The sequence below is a fragment of the Anas acuta genome, chromosome 22 (genome assembly GCF_963932015.1).
Source record: "Anas acuta chromosome 22, bAnaAcu1.1, whole genome shotgun sequence".
Taxonomy (NCBI): Eukaryota; Metazoa; Chordata; class Aves; order Anseriformes; family Anatidae; genus Anas; species Anas acuta.
This window is the reverse complement of record NC_089000.1, coordinates 4,266,622-4,294,255: the sequence shown is the minus strand read 5'-3', so window position 1 is coordinate 4,294,255 and position 27,634 is coordinate 4,266,622. Positions and strand designations below refer to the sequence as shown.

Genomic DNA, 27,634 nt, shown 5'->3' with positions numbered 1-27,634 from the left:
ATGAGCTTGGCCTGCCAGCTGTACAGTGACCTGGCAGGCTGCAGGAGCAGAGCAGTTTTGCAGACAGATGTGCACCCAGAGACAGCTCACAGCTGGCACTGCACTGCAGGCCTGCTCTGGCACCCAGTGTTTGCATGTGCCCTCTCCTGCAATGTTGATGTGCTCCCTCTTTGGCCTAAGCACTGGCTCAGCTCTCGGGGTCTGCCCTGCTTTTTCAGTGTGACAGGTTGCTGAGGTTTTGTAGCACCTCAGTGGGCAAGGTTTGGTGAGTATTTATATTGCGTGGCTTCACAGGATGGAACCTGCAATACCCTTGCCAATGGGTTACCCAAGCATTTTGCAATGATTAAGCAGCTCTTGCAAGTCTGCATGAAGTAAAAGGGTAACAGTGCCCTTCCTGCAGCTGCGTAAAGCTGGAGGTTAGGGGATGCAAGAGGAAAGGAGTAGGGCATCCTATTCACAGGATTGGACTCCCTGTCCCGTTCCTCTTCTAGTCATGGGTCTTTTGTGAACGGGTCAAATCCCCGTGGACTCACGGTATTCTCTTACTTCTTCTCCCCTCAGCTGGTGGTGCAGGCAGGTCTCTTTCACGGCAATGAGATGCTGTGCAAAATGGTGTCAAGCTCTGAAGTGAACGTGTGCTCAGAGCCAGTGTGGAAGCAAAGGCTGGATTTTGATATCAACATCTGTGATCTTCCCCGCATGGCACGGCTCTGTTTTGCCCTCTATGCTGTCATTGAGAAGGCGAAGAAGGCACGCTCCACCAAGAAGAAGTCCAAGAAAGCTGTAAGTAAAGCCAGCACAGGACTGAGCCAGGCTTGCCGGGCTGGAGGGCACGGGACACCAGTCTGAGCCGAATGCCCTTTGCTTTCTGATGGCTTTGTTAATAAATGAGCTTAGAGAATGACCGCCAGTAACTTCCTCAACAGGAACAGGAAACTGAGGAGTGGCTGCCTGTAGGAAGGAAAGGATGTTTTAACTGTAATTTCTTCTCCAGAAAGACTATTAAGAAACATGCCCAGCATCTGAACACATACCAAAAGGAATAATTTGTGTTAGTTTCTCCGTTTTGCTGTTCCGCAACTTCCTTGTTTCATAGTTGAGGTTAAAACCATCTTCTGTGCTGCATCTTCTTTCTAGTAAGCTCTTTTGTGCAAGCCCAAGGAGCAAAGTAACAGCCAAGAACAGGGAAGAAAATGAGGAATGTAAACACTGGTTGTAGCAAAGCTCTACGTGAGATAAGATGAAAGTGCAGGTCCTTTGGGGTTATTGTTCAAATGCTGCAAATTGAGGATGGAAAGTGTCAAATCACTTTGGAAGCTCTTGGTTTGAGCTTCTGAATCAGAAAGGTAGTGATATTTGTCATTTTCCTCGCCTCCATTTCAAAACTTCTAACCCATTAATAACAATAATTCAGTAACTAGGAGTAGATCTAAGTGCAGTCTGTAATTGAATTATTGGTTTCCCGGTGTTTTAACTTAAGTAAGCATGATGCCTCTAGCTCTTCGCATGCAAGGGCTTTTCTTTGTGAGCAGAAAATGCATCTGTTCCTCTGTAAATGATTTTTTGCAGCCATAAAAGCACTGTCACCATGCTTTAAACGGAGAATTAGTCATGTCACCTTGACTAGAGTACAGAGAAATGAGGGACTGACAAATGTGATCACAGAAGATTTTATTAAGTCTCAGTTCTGCCAGCTCCTCTTCACTGCTGGGAGGTTTGCTGAGCTTTGTCGAGTTGACATCAATAGGGCTCTTGGGGTTACAGTGCATTAATATCTGGGGAGCAACAGACAACCCAGGAGTCCTAATGGACCAGCTTTCAGGTTGGAGACTTTAGGCTGGAAACATTTTGAGGCCAAGACTGGGACCAACCTTTGTATTGTTTGTTGTTGGTTTTTTTTTTTACTTAAGAATTGCAGAACTCCAACTCTTGCTGGAGGCTTTTCTTGAACAGAATATCTGATTCATCCACAGTCTGTGTTTTTGTGGTCACACAGGAACAATTTTCAGTTTTGAAGCAGTCAGAAGGAAATTTTGCTGTTCTGACTGATAAAACAAAACCGGTGCAGTTAGCTGAGTTGTTCGTGTGTGCTCTGGTCATGAGGAAAAGTGGTTGCATTCAGGTGAGCTTTTAATGTGTATTTGCTGGAGCTGAGCTTTGTAGGAAGGGAGTTGTTCTCGTGTTCAGGCTGCAGCTCTGATTGAAAATCATTTGAAATGATTGGCAACTGGAGGTGCCACTCAGAGTGCACCCTGATTTTTTATTAGATTAATTGCCTTTTTGCTCACAGTACTCAGAGGTTAGCTACATGCTTGTTGTTTGTCTGTGTGGACTGTCCAGAGCAGATCGAAATCATTTATGACCACAAAAACAGGCGAGCCTGCAGCCTGGCTGGGATGACTCAGAGTGTTAATGTCACTGGTTGGCTTTTGGTGTTTCTGTAAGTCATGCAGGAGATATTTCTGTCCTCGAGATGCTGAATCGTTGCTCTGCTGGACTTTATCCACCAAAAGTCTTGCCTAGGGTTCTGGCAGGCACTTGATGTCATTTAGTCTGTTAGAAAAGGTTATTGCTGGTGGTGATGTTGTGTTTGGCTTTTCCCTCCGGTCTGAAAGCTGCTGTCTCAAATAAGATCTTCCTGAAGGTGCTGAGTCTAATCAAATCAACACCAAGGTTTGTGAGAGGCCACTTGGAAGTGATTCATTTAGCTGCAATAGGGAAAAATGCTGACTTTGCTACATCCACCAAGCCTTTCAGTGTCTCTTCTGGAGAGATCTAGAGAGATATTCTCTAGAATGTGTCAGTGGAACAGGAAAATGCCTCGGTGGGGATCCCTTTCAGTATTACGCAGTTTGCGGGTTATCTCACCAGAATTTTGCCTTGCAGCCTCTTTGTAAGTCAGTCTCTGTGCCGGTGTTCACTTAAACCTTGTTGTTTTCTGAGCAGCTGGGTGAAATACTGGTTTTGCTGAAACTGTTAAATGAAGTCAACTGTTCCATTCGGGGAACCCGAGCACAGGAAATCTTAGGTCACTTATGGGATATGCCTGTCCATTCTAGTGGCGGGGAACTGGGTTGGAGCATGGAGATGGATTTTCTTTCCTGACCATGTCCCAGACACTTTACTTGCTGGAATCCTTCACCCTCGAAATGAGACTGACTTGTGTAACTGGGTTGAGTTTAGGCTTTTGGGATTTATTATTTTTTTTGATGCTGCTGTTGTTGGGATTGATAAGGTAAAGTTTGTCATCTATAGACTGACAGCATTCATTACTGTACAAAGGGTTTCAGCCTTTTCTTCCCATTATCAGACACACTTAGCATTCTGCATCGTTTTCCCAGGTTGTGTTAACCGTCTCTTCCCTGTTTCTAAATTGAGGCTCTTTGGTCTCCCCTCAAGCTGTGAAATATAGGAAGGGTATAAGTCAGCTCCTTCAAATATCATTGAGTTTAGAGTTGTGAGGCCTTACTGGACACTTAGAGAATCTTTGGCTCTGCAAAATATTGAGTGATGAAGCTTTAGACATATTTGTGGTGCCATTTCATTTCTTTTGGTGCCATTCAGCACAACAAAAAAGACCCCTAGGTTTTAGTAAATATCTGAATTTGATGCTCTCTTATCCTCTAATTTTAGGAGAACTTAAAAGGTAGGCAGCAGGCATCGCCACTTGGGGTGGTGAATTCTTTCCAGCAGCTCTTTGAGGGGATGCCTGTGTACTCTGCAATGGAAAACTACCTGCCTGCAGCATTCTGTGCAGCAATTTGCAGACTTGGAAGAAATTGAGGAGATGGTGTAATTTTTTTATCCCTGGCTGTTGTGAGGGATTTGCTTTGCATAGGGATATCTCTTTCTTGTTCTGCTCTTCCCTTCCCTCAGCTTTTGCAATTAGAGCACCCTGATAAGTTTCTTTCTTTGCTTTCCAGGACTGCCCCATCGCCTGGGTGAATGTCATGCTCTTCGACTATAAGGACCAGCTGAAAACGGGGGAGTGCTGCTTGCACATGTGGTCCTCCTTTCCAGGTATGTCAGGAGCTAGAGCTACCGTGTTTTTCTGTGTCTTTAGCCCCCACCACAGAAATGGGGCCTGCCCTGCATTCTCCATTGCTTTCCAAGGGGTTGTAGGAAGGATGTACTGATGCTGCAGGAGCTCTGTGCTAGCAGTCCCAGTACTGTTACTTCTCTGTACTGTGATGGGACCTACAGCCCTGCTGAAATGAAGGCCTTGTTTTACCTGGCATTGCACACATGACATAAAAGGTTGCTGCTGTCCTACAGATACCATGTATATTTTGGTCGTGAGAGGTCAGGAAAATGAAGTGACCTGCTCAGGGCCGTGCAATGACCACTGACAGAGCTGGAAGCAATTCTGTGCTCTGCTTTCTGGACCAAAGCTACAGCAGATTAGGATTTATAGGTTATGTACTTTGCTTTTCAGATGAGAAAGGCGAACTTCTGAACCCCATGGGCACAGTACAGTGCAACCCCAACACGGAAAGTGCAGCATCCTTGGTCATCTGCTTCCCCAGCGTTGCATCGCATCCTGTGTATTACCCGTCATTTGAGCAGGTAGGGGACATGGATGCTTTTTAGGGAGGCACAGAAATGCTCTAGCTTTTTAGTGCAGGAGCATGCAATATCACTGTCCCTTGGGTGGCTGCTGACAAAGGCCAGGTACAAACTAATTGAATGGATATTGTTAATTGAAAAAATGACCTTTTCTCTTAACCTTTACTGGACTGTTGAATAGTTTTCCAAACTGAAAGGAAGTACTAAGGTACAACACTGTCATTCGTGAGCATTTGTTTGCAAATGGGTTTAACTGAGCTGCCTTTAAACTGCAGGCGGCACTGGGTTCTATAGGAAAGAAGAGAAATCAGGGGAAATGAGTGAAAGGAGATGGCTCCCTCCCTTTCAGCACTGAATGATAACATACTGTGTGGTATGAGAATTTTCCATCTGTCACTGCAACTGGCCAGACTTTTAAAGTGGAAGAAGAAATGTGCCTATTGCAGGAAAGAAGGAGATCTGCTCTGCCAAGGACATTTACAGATGCTCATCCGTGATGCACGTTCTGGCTCAGAAGCTTTAACAGATTGTGCCAGCATGCAAGGCGCTTTGGGCAGTGCTGTCTCTTTGGCAAGCACGTGCCAGTTGTAGGAACCTGGAGTGGCTTGTGTTAGCCTGGAGTTCAGTGACCCAGCGCCCCATACATGGACCATGTGGGTGTGCAGTTGTGCTGTTCTTGGAGGAAAAATTCATCCCTCGATTCTCATCCCTACTGGGGAAGGGGCACCATGGGCTAAACCTTTGAGCAGAGATTCCACTGAGTACATTACCTACACCTGGGCTGTGAGGGGTGATCCCCTTCTCCAAAGGTAGCAAGTGACTGGTCTCTAACGCAGCATAAATGCCTGAAGTGATGGCAAGGTGGAGTTAAGAAATGAGAATTCTGTATTTGTGTTCCAGCTGCTGGAGTTGGGCAGGAATGGAGAACCACCCCGCACTGCACCAGAAGATCCAGAGGAGGTGAGTTTCTTAGATCAAGTCATGTGTTTCCATCTTGCCCACAACCAGCTTTTTTCACCAACCTGGGTCATGGGTCCTGTGGGGTTTCTCTGAGCTGAGCAAGCCGTTTGGGTTGAGGCTGAGCCCTCTGTATGCTTTTCTGTGATTCCCATGAGCAGAAGCTGCAACTGAAGGAGATACTGGAGCGGAGGAGCCACACTGAGCTCTATGAGCATGAGAAAGACCTGGTGTGGAAGATGAGATATGATATCCGTGACCAGTACCCACAAGCTTTGGCAAAGCTCCTTATCATCACCAAATGGAACAAGCATGAAGATGTTGCCCAGGTGAGGATGCTGGGGCTGGCAGTAAGGACACATTTAATGTATCTTTCAGTGTCCATATCCCTCTGTTATGTTTGAGAGACCACTTTAACTAGGGATGTTTGGCAGTGCCCCTGTGCAGGCAGGATTGGCTACAGCTGAGCAAAATTTTCTGTTCTGTTCTGTCCCAGTTGCTGCGAGCACCTCTGTATGCTGAGTGGTACCCAAATGAGTTGAGCTTTGGCTCTGTGTGCTATCCTGGGCTCATTACTGACCAACAAAGTAGTGCTTATTCCCTCTAGAAAGGAAGAAACTGGAGGCAAGAAAAAATAATTTATTTCACAGCCAGAAATGGGATTTGGATTGGATATTCTTAATTGATAGTCAGAGACCAGTCACAAGCTACAAGGTGTCAGTGAATCTCTTGCACTGAGAACTTCAGATGTCAGTGAGGGATGGTGTCTGTGCTGTTCATCCCTCCTCACTTCAAGAGCTTTTATAGGAGCTTCTAAAGATCCCCTTTCAGTCTACATTGTTCTGCTACAGAACAGTGCTTTTCCCTAAGATTAATGGTATTTGACATAGTTTCTGCAAGCTGACTCTGAGATATCTTTAGTGACTGAGATATAGGGTTACCCTTGCCCCCACAAAGGATCTGCTCTCCTATCAGTAGATAAAAAAACTTATTCCCTTCCCCTGGGAAAACTTAAAAATCTTGTTCCCTTTTTGCTCTTTTTTTTGCCCTTACAGATGATTTCCCTGCTTCAGACCTGGCCAGAGCTGCCTGTCCTGAATGCCTTGGAGCTGCTGGATTTCAGCTTCCCTGACCGTTATGTTGGCTCCTTTGCTATCAACTCATTAAAGAAGCTGACGTAAGTGTTCAGCACTAGGGCATGTAGATCCCTTTTCTATACATGTTTAGGTTTGCTAATAAGGACTGTGAACATGGCTGATGGTCTTTTCAATATTGTTTTTGTATCTACATTGCAGTAAAGATGAGGTTGTCTTTTATTTTGCCTTTCTGTCCACAGAGATAACGAATTGTTCCAGTACCTGCTGCAGCTTGTCCAGGTGCTCAAGTATGAATCCTACTTAGACTGTGAATTAACCAAGTTCCTGCTGGATAGGGCATTATCCAACCGTAAGATAGGCCACTTCCTCTTCTGGCATCTCAGGTAAGGACAAATGTTCTAGGCTTTTGCTCAGTAATAAAGTGAGACTGGCACTTACCAGATTCCTCGTTGCACTGCGAAATGAAATAGCAAGGATGTCTGTATGTGTGGACGCCAGGGTATTTATGTAAAGGCTATGGGCTGGCCTTTACCTAAGTGTCTTTCACTAGAGCATGAATGGGATTTTCTTCTTGTGCTTACAAATCCCCAGGAACTGCTGCTTTTTACTTGAGACTGAATGAGGTTTATTGAATGAGGATGTGAAATTTTTTGGTTGGTTTGGGATTGTTTTGCTTGTTTGTTTTCCAAGGTGGCAGGGAGGGGAGGAGTTTTGTTTGGGTTAGGCTCTGTTTTCCCGATTTATTTCTACATGCCTGGAGTTGAAATTTACTTTGGACATCCCTGGCTACCTGCCAGCTCTGAGCCATAGGCTCTGACCTGTCCTTACTCCTCAGTTAATCTTTTCAAAGGAGTGGTTAACCTTTTAGTCATTGAGAAAGATGTCTCACCACTTCAAGCAATGCTTTTTCCACAGCACCTTCTGGGGAGGGTTTTTTTTTTTTTTTTCTTCTCTCTCCACAATTTTGCTGGCATGAATGGGAGAATTACTCGCTCATTGTGGTGAGTCATTTTTGCTTTAACCTCCCTTCTTCCTCTAGGTCAGAAATGCATGTCCCTGCAGTCGCCTTGAGGTTTGGCTTGATCCTGGAAGCATATTGCAGAGGCAGCACCCATCATATAAAAGTTTTGATGAAACAGGTAAAAATTGCTTTTAGCCGTAAGATTGACATCCCTTTTGCTTGGAGCTTATTCTCAGCTGTTAGTTTTTTCAACTTAAAGTTATCAGTAATACAAAAAGAGCCTTGCAACTGCTATATTGTTTTTGGCATATCCTATTATGAGCTTGGAGTTCCCCCATCACATGCAACTTTGCTCATCTCTTACTCACCCCCTCACGTCCCAAACTACAAGATGTGTCTGGAATGGTTTGAAATGTCCAGCCTGCTGTTAGTAGAGGAGTTGAATGAATTGTCATCTAGCAGGAGTTGATCAAAATTCTCTGCCTGATTTGGAGCAATGCAGTCTTTCCTTCAGCTGCCATGTGGAGGTAATCCTGGTCATTGCCCACTCTCTGAAACTTTATTTGTCAAGGCTCACTGTAACCACTTCAGAAGTGAGGGACTCCTGCATACAGGCAATCAGAGCTATGTGCCCACAAACCAGTGCTTCTTCTGTTTGCAAGCTGAAGTGGTGCTTTTGCATAACCAGAACTCCCAAACAGCCTTACAGGGCAGGGGTTATAGGACTCATCCTCGACTCTTCTAGCCAGTGCACCTCATGTCTTCCTCTGGTGCTTGATGTCATGCATCATCCCTGGTATTTAGGATGGCAGTCATGACCTCGCGATACATTTGTGCCCAGCAGAATATCTGTAACGCATTATAGATTTGTACCTTCAGCAGATGGTATGAAATTCATTTTGTTGTAATGTGTGAATCGCTACAAGTTGAGGGAAAAAGTAAGTAATACAAGCAATGTTTATATTGCACACTGGATTGTTATAGTTTTTAACCTTGCTCCGGGTACTTCCTATTTGTTAACCCTATTCCATGTCTCCATTTCTTTGTAGGGAGAAGCACTCAACAAAATGAAAGCTCTGAATGACTTTGTTAAAGTGAGTTCTCAGAAGGCCACCAAGCCTCAAACCAAAGAGATGATGCATGTGTGCATGAAGCAGGAAACTTATCTTGAAGCACTTTCCCACCTCCAGTCTCCCCTAAACCCCAGCATTATCCTCGCTGAAGTTTGGTAAGCAAGATAGCTGCACCTCTTCCTCCTGTTGTGCTGCAGGTTTTGTTCAGAAGCAGGGCCAGGTTTCTGGTTACTCTAATGCTGTCTTTGCTCATGGGCAGCACATGTTCATTAACAGTGCTGGATGTTGTTGCATTTGCAGCTTAGATGGATGCTTTTTTTTAATAGGTAGAAACACTGACTGATGGTAGTATTTTTATTTCCCTTAGTGTGGATCAGTGCACCTTTATGGACTCCAAAATGAAACCTTTATGGATTGTTTTTAATAATGAAGAGACAAGTGGCGGTGGAGTGGGGATCATTTTTAAAAATGGAGATGGTAAGTCTTTAAAGGAGGTGCTTTCATAGGTGTTATAGTCTTATATATTTTTTGTGGTAAATGGGCTGAAAAATGGACCATTAATATTTTTTGTTAATAAGGACCATCAGGCCTTATTAACAAAATTAATTTTGTTAATATTTGGAGATGTAATTTGGAGATGTACTAGACTCTCCTCTGTATTTCATAAAACTTTAACAAAGTAGTACCACTTATTTATAGCTGGATACACTTGCAAAGTAAAATGTGAGGTCTGGAAATGGTGCATCAGTCCAAGCCTTGTAGGGTCAGAGTTGCTCCTGCTCACTGTTGTGTCAGGGAGATGTTTTCTAGTTAAGTGCTACATTGTCTTTGGCAAAGTGAAGTAGAATTTATCTCCATCAGATACCTTAATTCAGACCTGATTATACTGGTATGGTGGCTTTGCAATGTTCCTGCACTAGTAGATGTTACTCTGGTGATGGTGTTCTTTGCTAGCAAGTGACACACCTGGCAAGGGCCCTCTAGCAACCTGCTGCAGGGGCAGAACAAGTTCAACTGCAAAAGAACAAGAGGGAAAAATGGGAGGTACTCATAACCCTTTCTTCCTTTGTCATGCTGCGTAGATCTTCGTCAGGACATGCTGACTCTACAGATGATCCAGCTGATGGATGTTCTGTGGAAGCAGGAGGGCCTGGACCTGAGGTGAGTAACATGCTCCCCGCTGGCCTGCTGCAGTGGTAGGTGAGGTGTTGTGAGACGTTTTTACCTACAATCTTGTTTCGTCTCTGCCAGGTCTGTCCAGTATTCTGTGAGCAGCCAGTCAGGTTTTACGGTGCTGAGGGTAGAAATGCAATGAGAGGTGGGAGAAAGAGCTGGGATATCAGAGACTCCCAACTAAATGAACTGTGAAGGAGAAGGGATTCAGGCAGTTCTATTTTAAGTAACACTCTGCAGCTGTTCCCATACAGCGAGGTTTAGGGAAGGATGAAGCATGGGGACTGTAATACAGTCCAGGAGCAGAGGCTGTGGAAATTCACTGATAGCAAGCAGGTGCTGATGATGTATGTTGTTACTGGACCTGAATTTCGGGGTTGCTGCTAGAAACAACTGCACAGCTGTTAAGTTAGGATGCAAGTGGTATTGGGCTCAAATGAGGCTGTTTCACCAATTTTCCATTAAGCCTTAGTTATGCTGCATCTGTGGCCCTGGGAGGCTATCTGTACCAAACCAGTGCTTGGTAGTTGGCTTAGACACCCTCCTGTTGGAAGATGCTGTGTCTTCTGTGCACCCAAACTGCAACCTGCCCTTAGCACACCTGAATCACTCTGAGGTGAAGGTAGGTAGGCCCTTAGGAATATTTCTGCCAGCTCAACACCTTGAAGAATTGTGGGATTTCCCTTGATTCCAAACATAAAATGTAGGCAAAAAGTACTGTTGGGCTTTCCTCTACCAATTTGCTTTTGATACAGGAGACAAGGGAAAGCTTGAAAGTCAAGACACCCCAATTGTGGCAATATTTCAGTGGAAGGGTTTCTTTCATCTCTGCAGGATGACCCCTTATGGCTGCCTCTCCACAGGAGACAAGACTGGGCTGATAGAAGTAGTCATGCACTCAGATACCATCGCTAACATCCAGCTGAACAAGAGCAACATGGTGGCCACCGCAGCCTTCAACAAGGACGCACTGCTCAACTGGCTAAAGTCCAAGAACCCAGGGTAAGTGGGTTTGTCCTTTACTCAGTGGTGCTTTTCTGCTTTCTTACAGCCAGAGACAAGTCTTGTGCTTTGCTCTTTTGCTTTTTCCCTTCAGTTACTATTTCCAAGCTGTCCTGCTCCACAGCATAGCGCACTAGAAGGCATTTGTGGAGCTATAGGGATCTTGGAACAGAACTGGAGGCATCAGAGTTACTGTCCGCAAGCTTTTTTAACCTTCAATAGCACTTGCCACAGGTTGGATCCAAAGCTTGGCCTTCCCCTCAGTCCTGTTACTTTCTTGAGTAGGTAGTCAGTGTGGTAACAGCTGGAAAAGGGGTGGAAAGAGCAATGCCAAAACTGGAAGGTAAAAGAAGAAAACAGCAAAGCAGCTGTGCAGCTTGGGGGGTTTAGCAGGTACAGAAATAGAAAGCAGAAAATATCAGTCCTACCCTGCTCAAACTCCAAAGGTGCTAGCAGGAATCATTCAAGAACCCCAGGTGATGTTTGGGATCTGTGGAGACCTAGAAATGAGTTAATACCAAGTCATTTTAGTTGAGAGTGTGGAGAGAATCTCACCCAGGCCTCTCCAATTACGGACAGTTTTTATTGCAGCTGGTTTTTAAGTGTGGATGGGAATACTGACTCGAGTACACTAAGAAGGTGTAATTCAGGCACATAATTCCCTTACCTTCTCCTGCATTTCTGCATAGGGAAAGCTATAACAACAGCCTTCCCAGCTGTGAAGCACTGGTATTCAAAGTAAAATGTCATTTCCACCTTTTTCGTACCCTCTTTAGTGACGCATTAGAACAAGCTATAGAGGAGTTCACTCTCTCCTGTGCTGGGTACTGCGTGGCAACATACGTGCTGGGGATAGGCGACCGGCACAGCGATAACATCATGATCCGGGAAACCGGCCAGGTAAGGGGCTTTGCTGCGGCTGCTGGAGAGGGGCATGAAGGCAACTTAGCAATGGACAGAATCATCCCAGTGCAGCCCTACTGCTAAGGAATGTACCTCCCCTTCCAGCAGAGGCAGACTGGTCAACTGGTCTCAATAGCTTCTATTACTGAGAGGGTAAATACAGTCTTATAATTTGAAACCACTTATCTAAGTAAGTGTCATGAGCTGCCAGTGTAATATCTTATCAGGCTGCTGTTAATACCCACTTTGAAATCACAGTGTAACAATTCATACCTCTCAGACATAAAACTGTCTAGAGATCCAAACCTGAGCACTGTATTTACCAGTCTGAAGACTTTCTTGGCTTCAGCAGAATTTCAAATCGCTTGTAGTTGCTAGTTAAGATCCTCAGTTACTTGCCCAAGATGGTATTTTTATAGTCTTTCTCCTAGATTTTTTTTCTAAATGGTTGCATATGATCAGTGTGGTTTTAATTTCACCTGTACCAATTCCTGTACTTCTCTAGTACACAAGAATAGTTATTAGGGTTTATATTATCTTCTCTTACACTGTTTGAAATATAAAGGACAAAACTAGAAAAAAAGAAAATACTTTTTCTAGTAGAGTACGGACTAAATTACATTAGTAATATTCTGGTAGAGGAGAAAGTATAAACTATGTCTCTTGTTTAATTGTGAATTCTACAATGCCTCAACAACCTTGTGCTAGCCACTGCAAGCTTCGTCTCCTACAGATCCAGCAAAGTCAGCTAGCTAATGGTTCAAAGTAAGAAATTAGCTGCTGATGTTTTGAGACTCCTGGCAACAGTTTGCCTGCCTGTACTGTTTCTGTGTAACATCCCCCTCTTCTACATCTTATTCCCCTAAATCCAAGCAGTCACGGTCATAAAAACCTAGTAGTGCCGTTGTTCTCTTATCATTTCAGGGACAGAGCCACCACGTCATTCACTAACTAGACACTAACCTTTCTCCCTGGGCTGTGATTAGCAGCAGCTGTTATCTAGGATTGCTTCTTCTCACCATATAAAAAACAAAGTGTTGGAGAGGAAGCCTGCAAAGCTGTTTCTGCAGAGTAGGGGCCACTTAGCAGTTCGTCCACTTGGGGGAGCTGATGCCCTGTGGTATGCAGCCGCTGGTTTTGTTTATGCTCTGGGGTTTACAGTAGCTCTGTAAAATCGCCATAATGCACAAGGTTTGGCACATGATCTTCCTTCCCGTCATTGCACCCGTAATGAAACAACTTCACTGTACTTTGTATTTAAAAAAAAAAAAAAGGTGGCTGTGGTGGAAAGCCTTACCTGAATAAATAAATGTTTTGTAGCAAGAGGACGTCTTACTTCCACAGTCTGGGACTGCAGACTGCACTGGTAGAGTTAGACACCAGCCCATCTTAATTCTCTTTCTGCTTTTCCTATTGACACCCTAAGGCTTTTAAAATGTATTGCCAGCTACACCAAGTACTAAAGAGCTAAGTACCTTTTCTGTCCTCTCCCACCTGTAATTACACTGGGGGCTATCTTGGCAAGTAAATATTGCTGCTTTCCCCAAAGGAGTGCAATGGACAGGTCAGTTTTTTCCCTTCCAAAATCCTATGGTCAGTATCTTTTGAATACAGTAACCATGAAGAGAGGTTGGCTAAAAGAAGTACAATTCTGAAAACAATTATTTTTTTCCTTATTTCCAGCTGTTCCACATTGATTTTGGTCACTTTTTGGGGAACTTCAAAACCAAATTTGGTATTAATAGAGAACGAGTTCCTTTCATCTTAACCTATGACTTTGTGCATGTCATCCAACAAGGAAAAACTAACAACAATGAGAAGTTTGAAAGGTAAGTGTTAGCAGTTAAATTTGACTTAAGCTTTTTAAGCTCTGAATTTCCACAATATATTTTTAGCAGAGTTATGTAGCCTATAGCTGTTAAATCCATCAATGCAGGCAGAGCACACACAGGCTCAAGCATGACCCCTTGACCTTTGCCTAGATTAGATGGCTCTGAACTGGCTTTTAAAAGTGATGGAATATATGAGGAGTCAGCCACTTACCTTGCAGCTGTCAAATCTCATTGCATAAAATAGTTTCAAAAAATTGCATAAATCTCATTGCATAAAATAGCTGCTGTAGTCTGTGGTCCCTTGTCCATGTTCTTGGACTCAGGTTTGTGGCTGTGGGGATGCATCCCTGGACTAGATAATCCAATACAATCAGATGTTCCTAGCTCTTGCTAAATGGAGAGCTGAGGAACTTACAATCATTAGCTAGTCCATTTGATTATATACAAACAAGGTAAAGCAAATAAATAATTAGGTTTAAATGAGGTGAAATGACATGCTAGTCATCAATGCAGACAGCAGGCCTCAGACTTGCTTTATAAAATAGTGTATTCATTATTCTTCAATTCACTAAGTCTTCAATGCTTTGCCTCATCTTCCTTTCTGAATAGATTCAGAGGTTATTGTGAAAAAGCCTATATGATTCTGAGGCGCCACGGTCTTCTCTTCCTGCACTTGTTTGCACTGATGAAAGCTGCTGGCCTGCCAGAACTCAGCTGCTCTAAAGACATTCAGTATCTAAAGGTAAGAAAAGCAGAGCCTGGATACAGCTGAAACTGAACACCTGATCATGTAGTTTTGTGAGGAGTAGTAGGTCACAGTGGAAGTTTCCTTGAAGCAACTGAGCTGCAAAAACTGTGAGTAAACATCCAATGCTTATGCAGGTGTCAGAAATGCAAGGTACTGGTGCTCAGGGAAGAATTTCATCAGATTCTTCAGCACAAAGGCAATAGGTACCTTATAGAACCAGCTTGCAGGCTAAGAGGACAGAGAACTCTTTAGTGGAGTATCACTTCCTGTTCTCAACTTGCTTCTTACATTATAACAACCTAGCTTTGTCCATTTGAAAGAGAGTAGCTTTGTACAAGATTACTAAAAAATCTAATGCTTCCCTAATTCCAAGCTAAGAGTAGGATGCATCTATTTATTGGAATGCAAAAATGTGCAGCTATAGTAACCACTCAAAACAATTACTTGGGTACTTGTTCCCTACACAGCGCTCCTTTCAGTAGAGTAATTTCTGAGCAAGTAAATATTTTAGCAGTTTAGCCATTAATTGTTCAGTTGCCCTTTCAGTAAGGCTACGCTGATTTCTGCCTCTTACCTTCAGGATTCCCTAGCTCTTGGTAAAACGGACGAGGAGGCACTAAAGCACTTCAGACTAAAGTTTAATGAAGCCCTGCGAGAGAGCTGGAAAACCAAAGTGAACTGGCTAGCACACAACGTATCCAAAGATAACAGACAGTAGAGCAACTGAGTCAGCCTGCACACTCGCTCCGAGAGAATGTAATGCCACTTGCACTGAATCCAGCCATTGTAGACTGTTCTATAAAGACTGATGAATGTTGCTGTGTTCAAGATCCCTCACCTGCATTCCCGGAGGTCACACTTTTCTGCATGACTGAAGATTGTTGGACTGTCGTCAGCTGCCTAATCATGCCTGCTCTAGATCTTTGGGGGACAAGGGGCAGGCATGAGGCAATAAAATTACTGCACAGTGAAAGGTAGGTAGATGTACTGTATCCTTAAGAACTTGTTAAGCTTCAAATACATCTTCTAATGGAAGAGTTTAGGCTGTTGTAACATCCTTTGAAGATATTAAGTGGGCTAATGTGTCTATTTTCTTGACAATTCAGCTGAACACTGAAAAGCTATCCTATAGCTCTTATACTATAGCTGTTCTTCTAGGCCCCTACCATTACAGCTCAGAGGCTTTAACTCACTACGTGATCACTCCTTCTAGCCTGTTTCAGTGTGCAGCAAGGTAGGTCAGTCTAAATCACCTCTGAAACCTACTTGGGTGAATTGTTTTACTCTGCAGTGTGACAGGGAAAAATATCCATACTATTGTATTACTATCTCTCTGCTTCAGAGGCCAAAATGTTCTGAAAGGGAACTGGAGTCCAGCTATTGCTGTCTAAAAGCTGATGCTACAAGAACAGGCTTGGGTCAGCCTAATGTGGGTTAGGTACATTTGTTTGCTTTCCTAAATCGGACTTTAGTTCCACCTCAAGCCGTTCCTGGATTTTTTTTTTTCTGTTCATAAGCCTGAAAACATTAAGATTGCATTTTGAAAATTGGCAAGTAATTGGTTGCTACATGTACCTCCTGTTGGGGTACATTAGAGCTCGTTGGCCACCTGGCTTCCCTCTACTGCACGCATGCAGGGCGCTGGCCTACACCTACGTAATCACTAGGATACAACACTGTAATCCAGTGTCAGCTGGGACAGATGGCACCATTCTGTGCTTAAGTTATTTGGCCAGTCTGCCTTCCTGTGTAACGATAGAGGAGTGCCAGATGAGTGGGTTTAACACTGAAAAATTACTTGCAAGAAGTTGCATCTCAATTCATCTTACAAATTTGTTCTCTGTTCTTTTCCAACACACATCCTGCTCTCAACTAAGGTACATGACTTTTTGTCTGTTATTAGAGCTGGGGTGCAAAGACTCTGTGTCTGTACGGGGTGGTGGAGCCAAAGAGCAAGGTGCAGCCATCTGTGCTGGTACCTACAGCTGGACAAACTGTTCCAGCCTTCTGCTCTCACGGCTGCCTACGTCTTTTTCCCAGGTGGAACCTCCTCTCCCACAAGGTGCTGTTGTTAATCATATATTTCTACTCCTGTGTCATATTTTTGTTTCCAGCTAGCGTCCTCACCTGGTGGGCAGTTCTGAGCACTGGTGTTGCAAAGGGACAGATGAACAAGAGCCACTGCTGTCCCTCTGTGCCTCATGTGAGCACAGTGAGGTGCATCAAGCAGGCTGCAGCCTATGGGTCATGCTGGAAGATAAGTGAAGTAGTCTGGTTAGTATCTGCTTCCTTTAGCAGTTCCCTGAGGTGCTTTTTTTCCATTTCCCTGTGTTCTCTACAACATCATGTTCCTATGAAGGTGCTATCATTCCTACATGTTAAGGAATGACAAAATCATTCAATTTTCAAGACATCACTAAAGCTGAATCAGATCTTTGATCGTATGCCCTTAACTAGATTGAACAGTGCTAGATATCTTTCAAGGTCCCTTCCAGTCCCTAACATTCTGTGATCCTGTGAAATACAGGCATTTTGTATGATGTTTCCTAAGTTACAAGAAATCCAAATACTGTCAAACAATGGTCTACTCTCATATAAACTGGTTTGAATTACTTTTGCCTAAAGCTTACACAAAACCAGCCAGTTTCGGACAGAGGCTGAACTGAACTGTTTATTCTTAGTAGATTTACCCCTGTTATGGGGTAAATTTGATTCGATATTGTTTTTGCATCCAGCATCTAGGTACAACTCATTCTTGACTTTCAGCTCTTTTTAAAACCAGGTACTCCTGGTACTTCAAAATAAACAAAATGATTCCAGGTAATACTGGCTAAGTCCACTGGTTTTTAAAAAGCACAAGTTCAAACATATTTTTCATAAGCTGCATAACTAAGTTAATACTGCCTTAAAGTAACTTCTACCTCTGTAGAAAGTACAAGTAGATATAATGATGTTTGGTATGCATGAAACAACTTTAATAAAAAAAACTTTCTTCATTGTCTATATATACAAACAGATGATACCAGATGATGGATTAAATGTAACATTGTGGCTCATTTAAATTGTTTTACATACTTATAGTTTCTTTTCATGATATGAAGTCTATTCTATACTGTTATCTCTATATGTGGTATAAACCAGGTTGCTTCTCATACAGCACCTCTTTCCAGAAGCAGCAGTTAGACAGCAGACAACTGCTTTAACTTGACACAATCCTCACTGATCCCCTTTCATTACACCTTTCAAATGACTGTATGTGACTGAGATTTGGCAGAACATGTCAAGATAGAATGGTATGTGCCTTTGTAATTGACCCATATTATTTACTACACAACCCTCTCTAACAGTTTGTCAGCATATTAAGTAATATTGAAAGCCTGTTTGCAGCTACAAAAAGCAACTGTTGTGCTGTACTTTCCCTATGTTACACACCCTAGATAGCTAGAACCTAAAGCCAGGCTTCGTGTCAGCCCATAGCTATGCATTTGACTTATAACACTAGCAAATCAGCATTGGATAAATGTGTATAAACTGACCCTATCTTGACTGGAGACAGGACTCTAGAATGGCTGCTGCTTCTGGAGATTAGACTAAAAGAAGCTTCAAATGGTCTTTGACTTGTCCTCTGTGAAAGGAATACTGCCATACGGTATAAATTGCTTTCACTGATGTGGTTCCCACGTGTAGTATACTCCTCACTGTTTTCTTGAACTGAACAGCAGTTATTGGTCTCAGGTTTCAAACTAAATCTTAAAGCAGTGGATCTCTATTTGTAAATATAGTATTACAAAGCTGAACTGTTTAACAAATTATGAGAGTAATCCATCTGACATGTTTTTAGCTAATATTTTAAGTATTATAAGGATACTTTTCCTTTTCAGTGCCAGATTGTATAGCCTGTTGCTTCACAGGCTAAAAGGGCGTCACAAAGTAGCAGTAGGGATATGCTCATCTCTCTTACACCCAATTAAAAAGTTCCAGTACCGTAAGGACTTGGACAAACGCAAGCATTTCCACAGGGGAGCAGATTACCATGTGTCAGCTGCTCCGCCACAACTGACAGCGAGCCTGTGCTTTCACAGGCACTTTTTTCATTAGGCCACATCCACAGTGAGATGCACTGTGATCACAATAGGAGGGAACATGCTACACATCTGTAAATGTAAATGCAATTCTCTTACACTGCCATCAACTGAAAATCCAGGATCCCCTCTGTCATAATGTAGAAAGGCAGTCTTACCTAGCAGGTTCCTTGGTCACTCTTAGGTAATCTGTTTGCAGGCTCGCAGCAGTTCATACCCGGTTTTATAGAAGTACAAAGCAGCAGTGGCTCATGTCATCTGTCCTTCAATTGTACAAGTGCAATAAAACAAAGTTGTATCAGCATAAACTGCTAGAACTGAGCAATTCCAAAAGTGTTTCTCAATTCAGCACAGTTTTAGGTAGGTTTTGTAGTCTAGAAAGTTGACTTACCTACAAGTAAGAATGTCCATGAGTCAGCGAGTGGACTTCCTCCCTTGTACTCCACTGGAATAGCATCTTTAATGAAATTCCGATGGCTGTATTGGGTCAGCAAAGAGGCTTCTGTCTCTGATTGACAAAACAGCAGCTCACCTGATACTTCCCAGCAAGTTGAATTGTACCGAAGATTAAAACTTAAATTACTTTGAAAAATGTTACATTTCACTGTAAATAAGTAACTTCTGATTTTATAAATATGCTCAAGGTGATGCCCCTTTCTACTTCTATTTATTTAGAGATGTTTTTTGTGATTTTTTTTAACTGTAAAAACAGATTGTGCTTATTCTGTTGCCTTTGAAAAAAGTATTTTTTTAAGTCAAAACGTGGTTCCGTAAGAAGAGAATGTTTACATGTTTAACTTTTCAGTTGTTTTAGGTACATGTTTTGTACAACAAAAAGTAATAAAAAAAAGATTAAATTGTACACCACGATGCCCCACTCCTTCTGTGCTTGAAAGATCAATGAAAATAAAACTGGACTCTACTACTAGGCAAACTAACACACAGTTAAATACAACTTGACCCAACTTCATTCCATTCAGTAAGAAATAAATGCAAACAACCTTTAGAACCAGAAATTTATTGTAGCTTATAGACTTTCCAAACTGACCTGTTACCAATATACACATCTGAAAGTTATACCCACAGTGGCTACAAACTGCATCAGAACGTTTACAACCTTTCAGTATTACCATTAAGTCATGATCAGTTTTAGTCTAAAATACAGCAGCTACAGTGACAGTATATGGAAGGATAAGTCTTCTACACATTAACACAGGACAACTGTCAGACATAAGTTAAAAGTTTCCCAGTTTACTTAAAACTAGCAGTTATATTACCACATAAGTAGTCAAAACCATTTCCCCATTTTAGAAATCTAAAATTTTACATTTAAAAAAAAAAACAATAAAACGGTAAGCTAGTTGTGTGGGTTCTCTCCCCTGCTTCCAGGTCCATCTATTATTGTAAAAGGCACTCCACAGAGTCAAGTGTTACCACCAGATAAAACCCACCATTAGATCCCATTACATACATCAGGAGGCAAGATGTGCACTAGGTGAGAATAGGTCTGCTCTGAAAATCAAAACTATAGAACACGTTTGGATCAATCTTTATCTTTTTTTAAACGATGACCCTTTTTCTCCCATTCCTTTCCCACCTTTTGGCTTGCTTGTTGCTCCTCTAGCAGGCTTATCCAGCGCAACATTTCCCTGCTGTGTACTGTCGGCCACTAACTAGCCTGCTATGACATGTGTGGTCTGTGCATCTAGAACACAGGCAGATTACATACAAGATCAAAAACTGAAACTTTGCTTACCGTGCTGAGGAGTGAATGGAGTCCTAGTTTCCTGTTACAAGCAAAACAAGTTACTCTTTAATCCACCTCCAAACATAAAAAAATCAAGTAAGCAGATATTCATTATTCAAGGCTCTGCATAGGACAAGTAAAGTTAAATGAATAAGACCTGCCTTACGAAAAAACTAGCACTCTCCACCATGGGGTCATAACTTACTTTTCGTACCTTTCAGTCAGTTCTTTAAAAAAGTCCTTTGCAATTCCAAGTTAGAACTTTGATCGGAAACAACCAAAATCAGCCATGACTTGGAATAATATTAATGTGATTCCCAAGGTTTTCTGGTTGGATAATTTATGCTATAGTTTCACCAGCAGGAAAACACAATTACTAAGTGTAAACAAAGGCTTAATACACCAACAGTCCAAGTTACTGTACAAGGAGCTACAGGGAATGAGCAGGAGTGTGGTTAATAGAAATGGTATCAGCTATGCCCCAAACCCTCCCATTCCCAAATGCAAAAAAAATGAACAGTCAAATAAACTAAAAACCTATCTATGTAGACTGGTAGCCAAGGTGCGCAGGTACACAGGTCTCAGGCTTTCCAGCTTCAATTACCAATGTAACAATCAACTAAACAAACAATCTGTCCTGCCAGCAAGATGAACAGACCATCATTGTACTACAGGCAGCCTCACTGTAATTAGTAGGTGCTGTGGCAGCACACCACAGCACCAGCACACTCGTTTGTCCACCATCCAAGTAGTGTTTTTCTCCCAATAACTTAAACAGCCCTTATGCTAAAACTTTACCAGAAAAAATAAAATAAAATAAACCCAACAAACTGTATTAGGCAGGGCAGTTGGGCAGTTGAACCTCTGCACAGGTTCCAAAGAGCCTTTACAGTTTCTCATAAGCTTGTCTGTTCCCTCTGCAAAAACAAAGGATTGGAGGAAAAAAAAGAAAAATAAAAACCAGAGTGGGGCATGAGTGAACACGGCAGCCAAGGCCAATGACACTGTTTTACTGAAACATCTACACTAGAAAACTGTGCCCGTGCTCCTGCTGCAGTAGTATGAGACTTGTATTACTTCATGCTTCATGATTTTTTTTTACTTTAGCATGTTTTATACCCCAATCCCTGTTTTCACTACCACAAATGACATAATTACATAATTCCAATATATTTACAAAATATTAAAAAGTCTGTTAATCTTCTACATATTAACCTCATTCTGCCACTTTACACATGCACTAATTTGGGAAAAAAATTAAAAGAAATCAACAGGCTGAAATGATCAGCTTTACCCTTTGTCAACAAGCAATCTTTGTATCTTTCAGAAAGACAAAAAGGAACAAAGCCATATTTGTTTCACAGAGCAAAAAAAGTTCAGAAATTCATGTGCAATGGCTACAGATCTGCAGAGTCACTTAGCTGAGATGACATGAAGAGAAAGTGCAAGGTGGTTCCTCACATAGTGTAAAAAAATCCAGTCACTGAGGCATGGCTGAGGGAAAAGAGGTGCTAACTACAATTCTAGAAACAGCATCAGGAACTAGCCGACATAACACAAACACTGGGATGTGTGTTGGTTGAATCTACTGGCCAGAATGATTTTTTTTTTTAACACCATGAATCCTTGGGAACAATGGAGTGTATTACACTGGAGTCTTCTAGAGCAGAAACAAAGACAAAGGGAACAGCTAGAATCAATAACTGAGGGTAGAGTCATCCCATTCCAGCTGTTGCTGTCTATTAACATTCTGTTGGTCCTCCTCCTGCTCTCCTTCCTCTTCCTCACTACTTTCAGACTCTGCACTAGTGATGTCATCTTCTTCTCCATCTTCGCTTTCTTCTTCCTCCTCTTCCTCTTCTTCTTCACTGCTGTGTTGGTCCTCATAAGTCTGTTAAGATAGAAATTGGCTGTTGATATCATACTAGCCAAAATTCCCTTTATTCTTTTGGATTGGGCACAGAGTACTCTTACTGAGAAAGAGCTATTAATTTATTACTGATTTTAGAAGTTCAACAGTAATCAGGCAACCAGAAAACAAAGCTTAAACTCTCAATAAAATAACTCTTCTTGTTTTGTAACATTTCTATCAATCCTGTCACTCCAAACAAACTAATTCATAAGTATGATCCAGTACTTATTCTACTAAATTCTACTGGAGAAAGACCTTTCAGTAAGATAACACAAATAACATTAAGGTTGCACATCTTTCTTGTTTCTGATTTTCCAAAATTTCAGACATTAAACACAGTAGCCAGAAACATCCTAAGTACAGACAATGTTTCAACAATAACTTTTTGCAACTTTGGGAAAAAAGCTGATTGTCACTAAGGTAGAGTGCAGCATGATAAACACTAGCATTGAACACTGAACTGTAAAGCCTGATTCAAGTGATTCTTGCCCAATTACGTATCACAAAGCTACAGCCCACGCAAGATCCCAAACGTAACCGCTCTTGGGATTTGTCACTTTTGGCCATCTATTAAAAACTCAGTGTCTGTTCTCTCTGTGTTCTATGGTTGTTTTTGCTCTACTACTCTGTCTGTGTACAGTCATACCGGTTACAGCTGAAAGAGGAATTTTTTGTGAAATGCTGAGACACCAGTCTGATTTACCTCCATAGGGTTCACAGTGATGGTCAAAGCAGAGTCATCCCAGTCCATCTCATTTTCCTTTCCAGTGTCCTGGTCACGCATCGTTCTCTGATGTGCAGCTCGGATTCGGAACACTCCCAGAATAATCATAAAAACCAGGAAACTCACACAAACTACAATCACAACAGTGGCTGTGCTTGGAACAACTGCAACAAGAAAATGAAAGGAGTTTCTTAGATGATACTGATAAACAACTTTTATGTAAAGCTAGTAACTAATCCTCTGTTCCTATCACCTGCAAGAGGGAAATGGCATTATACAAATATTGTAGGTAGCTACACAGAGGCAGTTTGTATAAGGCCACTATAAAAGTCAGTGGGAGATCCAAAACTAAAACTTAGTTCCTAAGTATAATTACATCAATCTGAAGGACTGACAACACATGGAAAGCAGATCCTACCACACAGACTCCTCTCTAATACACTTTCCTTCCTCTCACATCCTACCCCCATGTCAAATTTATGTAATTAAGATAAAAAGGGCAGACACCACGACTCATCAAGGGAATAACAATGCAATTCTTTCCCTATGCCATTCACAAGAAATATTGTCCCAGTTCCTCACAGCCCTTTATCTAGGTCTTATAGTCCCTGCCAAGAACAGTACACCTCCCATTTTCCAATGCACACACACCAGCAGAAAGTTTCCCTGCTGGCAGGAAAAGATATTTCATAGATCTGTAGCAATCTGCTCCTCCTTGTCCAGGCAACAGCAGAATGGGATCAAGATGCTGCTTAAATTTGTTAGTCCAACACATTGGGTTAACTGCGAAAAAAAAATCTTGGTGCAGCAAGAAGCCTCTGTGACAGTTTAACAACAGAAAAAAATCATCTGAACTTCAGTGACTGAGAATCCTTACCTGAAAATGGATGAGGGTTAGCTAGGTTGTGACCAGAGAGATCAACAAACGTGTGATGCACTGGATGAACAAATTGTGGTTGCGCAGCTATGTGATTGGCATGTTCAATGGGGTTAGCTGTGTGGATAACGTTCACCTAGGTACAACAGGAAATTGTTAATCCCCCAGAAATACAAGAGTTTACCTCTCAAGAGGCAGAAAGAAAAAAAGGAGAAAAAAAAACACACAGAACAATTTCCCATTGTAAGCATCCCATTCTCATTCAGCATAGCAATGGTTTGTCTCTGGGGACAATCACCCCAGCCAGCAATTCCTCCTATGTTATAGTTTCTTGTCACATAACCTTTCGTTTTTTTCATCTCTCTAATCTATGTAAGTTAGCCTTGCGAGCTTTTGTACAGACACCAGTATTTCAGAATAAAACAGGTAAAGCCAGTTCATTATCAAATTTGGTAGCTAGCCATTTTAATCCTGACAAAACAGTATATAAAAAGGTATGACATATTAATTACATTTCTTCATTCCCTTCTATTCTGCTGTTTATCTTCAGCTACCAGCAAAGACAAAATCCATATTACAGAACAAAGGTTAAGAAAAAATTGCTCTTTACAGTTTAACCCAAGCTTAGCATAGCTGGCATTTAAGTACAACTGCAAGCTCGCCCTCACAAAGGGTATTTCATGCTTCCTTGCCAAACAAGCAGAGCTAAATATACCTCTCCTGTGGCAGAACATTGTGATATAGGTTACCTGAGCAGCTGCACAACAGGAAGGGAGCGAGTTCAGTACAGAAAAAGGAAAGCATTTGCTTTTAATAGTTTGGTAAGATCCCAACTCAAGCTCACAGAATTTCCTCAGGAAACAAAATCACATTACTTAGTTAAGAAAATTTCTGTTCTGTAACATGAGAGGCTCTGCAGCCTTCCTTCCCAGCCCCTAATATCCACCCAGCTAGTGGTAAATACAACTGTTACCTTTACTGTCACCCTTTTCATCAGCTTTAAAATGTAGAAATTCAAACTCATAGATAAAAGATGCAGGTGTTGATGACAGTTCCACTCAATTAAAATAACTCCATGTTCCAGCAGCTGAGATTTTAGTGTCTACTATGTTACATTCTGCTGTACTTCCATATATTTGATATAAGCATACTGAGTAATAATTAACCCGTATTCTACTGCAGAAGAAGTGCAATTTTAGCGTGTTTAGGCCTTCACATCAGTGCTTAGTATAAGTCAGTGTTTTAGGGAACACACAAGCAAAACAGTAAAGGGCACAGAAAGTTCATTTGCAGAATCCTGTAAGTTATACATGAAAGCTACTCAAGTCTCTGGTCAGTACAGCACCATTATTAGTACTTGAATCAATTTTTTTTTTTCTTTTCCTAAATTTATATGCTTTCTAATTCGATGTTTTTACCTTCACGATTCCATTAACCATATCATTTCTACTACACCACATGTTTCACCTTTATTTAAGCAGCCTTATTTAAATGCAGGATTAAGAACACACAAAATAAAATACCACCTAAGATGTGCAAGTTCACTAATATTTACAGAAAAAAAACACTAATTTAATTATTGATCAGTAATCCATCAGCTTTAACCAAGCTGCATATCCAGACTTGGTAACCTTCCGGAGTGATCAGAATAGCTTACATACCTCCACTTTAAATTCGTTGCTGACATACCGCCCGTTAAGCTCAGAACAAACTAATTTGAACTTTCTGTCAAAGAGAGAAACTGTATGCCAGTTTCTGTAGCGTATCAAATGCAAAACCTCCTCATAACTAGCCATAGTATCCACCCCTGTGGAGAGAAACAAGTAAAACAATTACTTTGCAAAAGGCTAGGGCAACATCATATACTCCACAAACTTCACTCCTTTTCTTTAAGCAAGTTTTCTCAGCTGATACATTTTCAGTCAGCAGAATAAAAATAACACCATTATGACAGACATGCACACGTGGCTTTACTAAAATTTTGTGTTTACTTTGAGATAAAATCCTAGACCCACATTATCTTTAAAGGTGTCTTTTCTTCTGCATGTGTAATTTGTTCTAAATATGAAATAGAAAGGAATGACACATGCTCCAAGGCACCATGTTACCTGTGCAAGAAGCAAGCCTCTTCTAGGGGGCAGAGTGTACTTCATTTCCACAGTTGAAAAGTGACTTGCAATTTAGGACACAAGAGAATAGAAAGGAGGTTCTAGAATGACCTATTTCCTAGAACCACAGATTTCCACAGAATATAGTGGGAACACCTCAGAGCCTGAAATTCTAGTCAAAAATCAAAATATTTGGAGTAAGGTGTTACAAACCATCTATCAAGCACATAGCTCCTCTTATCACTGATTTCAGACCCTTCAGACCCAGTTGCATGAGCAGAAGTACTAAGTCCTACCTGTGATGATCATGCCAAGGTTGGAACTACTCATCTCAATGCCCTTCTGCTGTAATCGTGTCATGTCAATCTCCAGGCTTTCTTGTTCCTGATTTAGTTCCTCTCCCATCACTGTCACCTCACATGTATCCAGGTTATGCATGATCTCTTCAGATACCAAAGACTCTTGAACTAAGAAGTAAAGAAAAGTCCAAAGAGATAAGCAGAAACAAAGGTGAAGTAGACAAGAGCCCAAGAACCATAAAATATCCCATGCAAACAGAACTCTTCTTTCAAATCAGATATTAAGACCTGGGTCTGAAGTACAGAGACCAAGGATTCAAGATGTAACGATAAAACAAACAAGCTTTTGGGATTGTTTACATGAAGATAATGGCCTAGGCTTACTACCATTTCCAAACAAATTTCTATTAGCCCAGAGCAAAGTAACTACACAAGTGATATACATCTTAGTTTCCCCTACTAGATTCTGTACCATGAGAGAAATCCATGTTTCTTTGCAAAAGAAAGATCCTCCAACGTGATCACTGAATGGAGTAAGGGTAGGCAACAGTCTTAAACAGAAATTATGTTACCTGTAGGATCTTCATCTCCATCTCCCTCGGGCTCCACCTCCCGTGTAATGGTGCTTATTATGCGAAGCTCAGGAAAGAGGGAAATACCCTCAGAACTTTCAAACTCTGAAGCAGACCGGGCAAAATGGTTGATGCCACTAAGGCTGATTTTTGGTTCCTCTGGCTGCAAGACCATCACATATCCCTCCACAGACGGAATGGAGACGCAGGCCTCTTCATTGAAACATCTGTGAGACACAGAAGCAGTTTTGCAGTCTAGGTAGCTATTTGAGAGGGAGCCACAATTACGCAGAGTAATTGCCTTACAAATTAAAAAAGCTTTGTCTCAGACCCAAGAGTCTTAGATAAATTCATCAACTGCGTTGGAAGAACTTCCCAGCAAGGGAACAACCTTACAATTAATTCTTACTTACATTTAACATTTTGCCCCATTTTTTCTGCTATGACTAACAGCCACAGATAACAACTTTAATGAAGCCTGTGATACCGAAGATTCCTCACTGTGTACCCTTGCAACAATAAATTTCCTTACACGTTCCTTACTGCAGGCTCAGGAAGAAAACAGAATTCAGAACAGATGCCCATATTCTAATGTGTGAGGGTTACATACAGCAATACTCTTTTGTGTATCATAACTTGAGATACATGAACATTTTTCCAGGTTTCACTACCGTAATACACAGACACATTATTTCAGCATGAGGACGTACTTGACAGCACTGGTGATTTTAAGCCTCCGGATTCCAGGTGTTGGGAATTGGCGAGAATTCAGATAGGAAATGTGCTGCATGGCCTTATCAACCCTGTCTATATCATCCCCTTCTAAGGTCAGTGTTGACTGACTTGGGTTCATGTGGATCTGAAATAACAGGGAAAAATAATAAAAAAGAATATAAATAGTAACACGATAAGGTAACCAAAACCACAAGTTCAGCACTGCTTAGCCAGGTAAATGCTAGGATAATAACATCTGTATTCAAAGCAATGAGGCCATTATT

General features: G+C 41.7%; 2 protein-coding genes across 10 annotated transcripts in view; one reads left to right on the top strand and one right to left on the bottom strand.

Annotated features, from left to right (window-relative positions):
- The window catches only part of PIK3CD (phosphatidylinositol-4,5-bisphosphate 3-kinase catalytic subunit delta), a 45,025-nt gene extending 25,766 nt beyond the window's left edge, over positions 1-19,259 (top strand). For 5 of the 6 annotated variants that reach the window (XM_068658584.1, XM_068658583.1, XM_068658581.1 and 2 more), the window contains 16 exons: positions 565-786; positions 3,927-4,023; positions 4,439-4,569; positions 5,470-5,529; positions 5,688-5,855; positions 6,582-6,703; positions 6,863-7,006; positions 7,663-7,762; positions 8,634-8,812; positions 9,025-9,134; positions 9,740-9,818; positions 10,665-10,832; positions 11,609-11,732; positions 13,419-13,564; positions 14,177-14,309; positions 14,896-19,259. In XM_068658584.1, the coding sequence (XP_068514685.1) occupies positions 565-786; positions 3,927-4,023; positions 4,439-4,569; positions 5,470-5,529; positions 5,688-5,855; positions 6,582-6,703; positions 6,863-7,006; positions 7,663-7,762; positions 8,634-8,812; positions 9,025-9,134; positions 9,740-9,818; positions 10,665-10,832; positions 11,609-11,732; positions 13,419-13,564; positions 14,177-14,309; positions 14,896-15,033 (2,121 nt within the window). In that variant the 3' untranslated portion in view covers positions 15,034-19,259. The remainder of the gene's footprint in view (positions 1-564; positions 787-3,926; positions 4,024-4,438; positions 4,570-5,469; positions 5,530-5,687; positions 5,856-6,581; positions 6,704-6,862; positions 7,007-7,662; positions 7,763-8,633; positions 8,813-9,024; positions 9,135-9,739; positions 9,819-10,664; positions 10,833-11,608; positions 11,733-13,418; positions 13,565-14,176; positions 14,310-14,895) is intronic. The other variant, XR_011089479.1, reaches the window with a different exon arrangement.
- A 140-nt stretch (positions 19,260-19,399) lies between these two features.
- The window catches only part of CLSTN1 (calsyntenin 1), a 39,044-nt gene continuing 30,809 nt past the window's right edge, over positions 19,400-27,634 (bottom strand). For all 4 annotated transcript variants that reach the window (XM_068658587.1, XM_068658586.1, XM_068658589.1 and 1 more), the window contains 7 exons: positions 27,347-27,495; positions 26,637-26,863; positions 26,062-26,232; positions 25,319-25,464; positions 23,658-23,793; positions 22,760-22,944; positions 19,400-22,035 (listed from right to left, as the gene is read on the bottom strand). In XM_068658587.1, the coding sequence (XP_068514688.1) occupies positions 21,841-22,035; positions 22,760-22,944; positions 23,658-23,793; positions 25,319-25,464; positions 26,062-26,232; positions 26,637-26,863; positions 27,347-27,495 (1,209 nt within the window). In that variant the 3' untranslated portion in view covers positions 19,400-21,840. The remainder of the gene's footprint in view (positions 22,036-22,759; positions 22,945-23,657; positions 23,794-25,318; positions 25,465-26,061; positions 26,233-26,636; positions 26,864-27,346; positions 27,496-27,634) is intronic.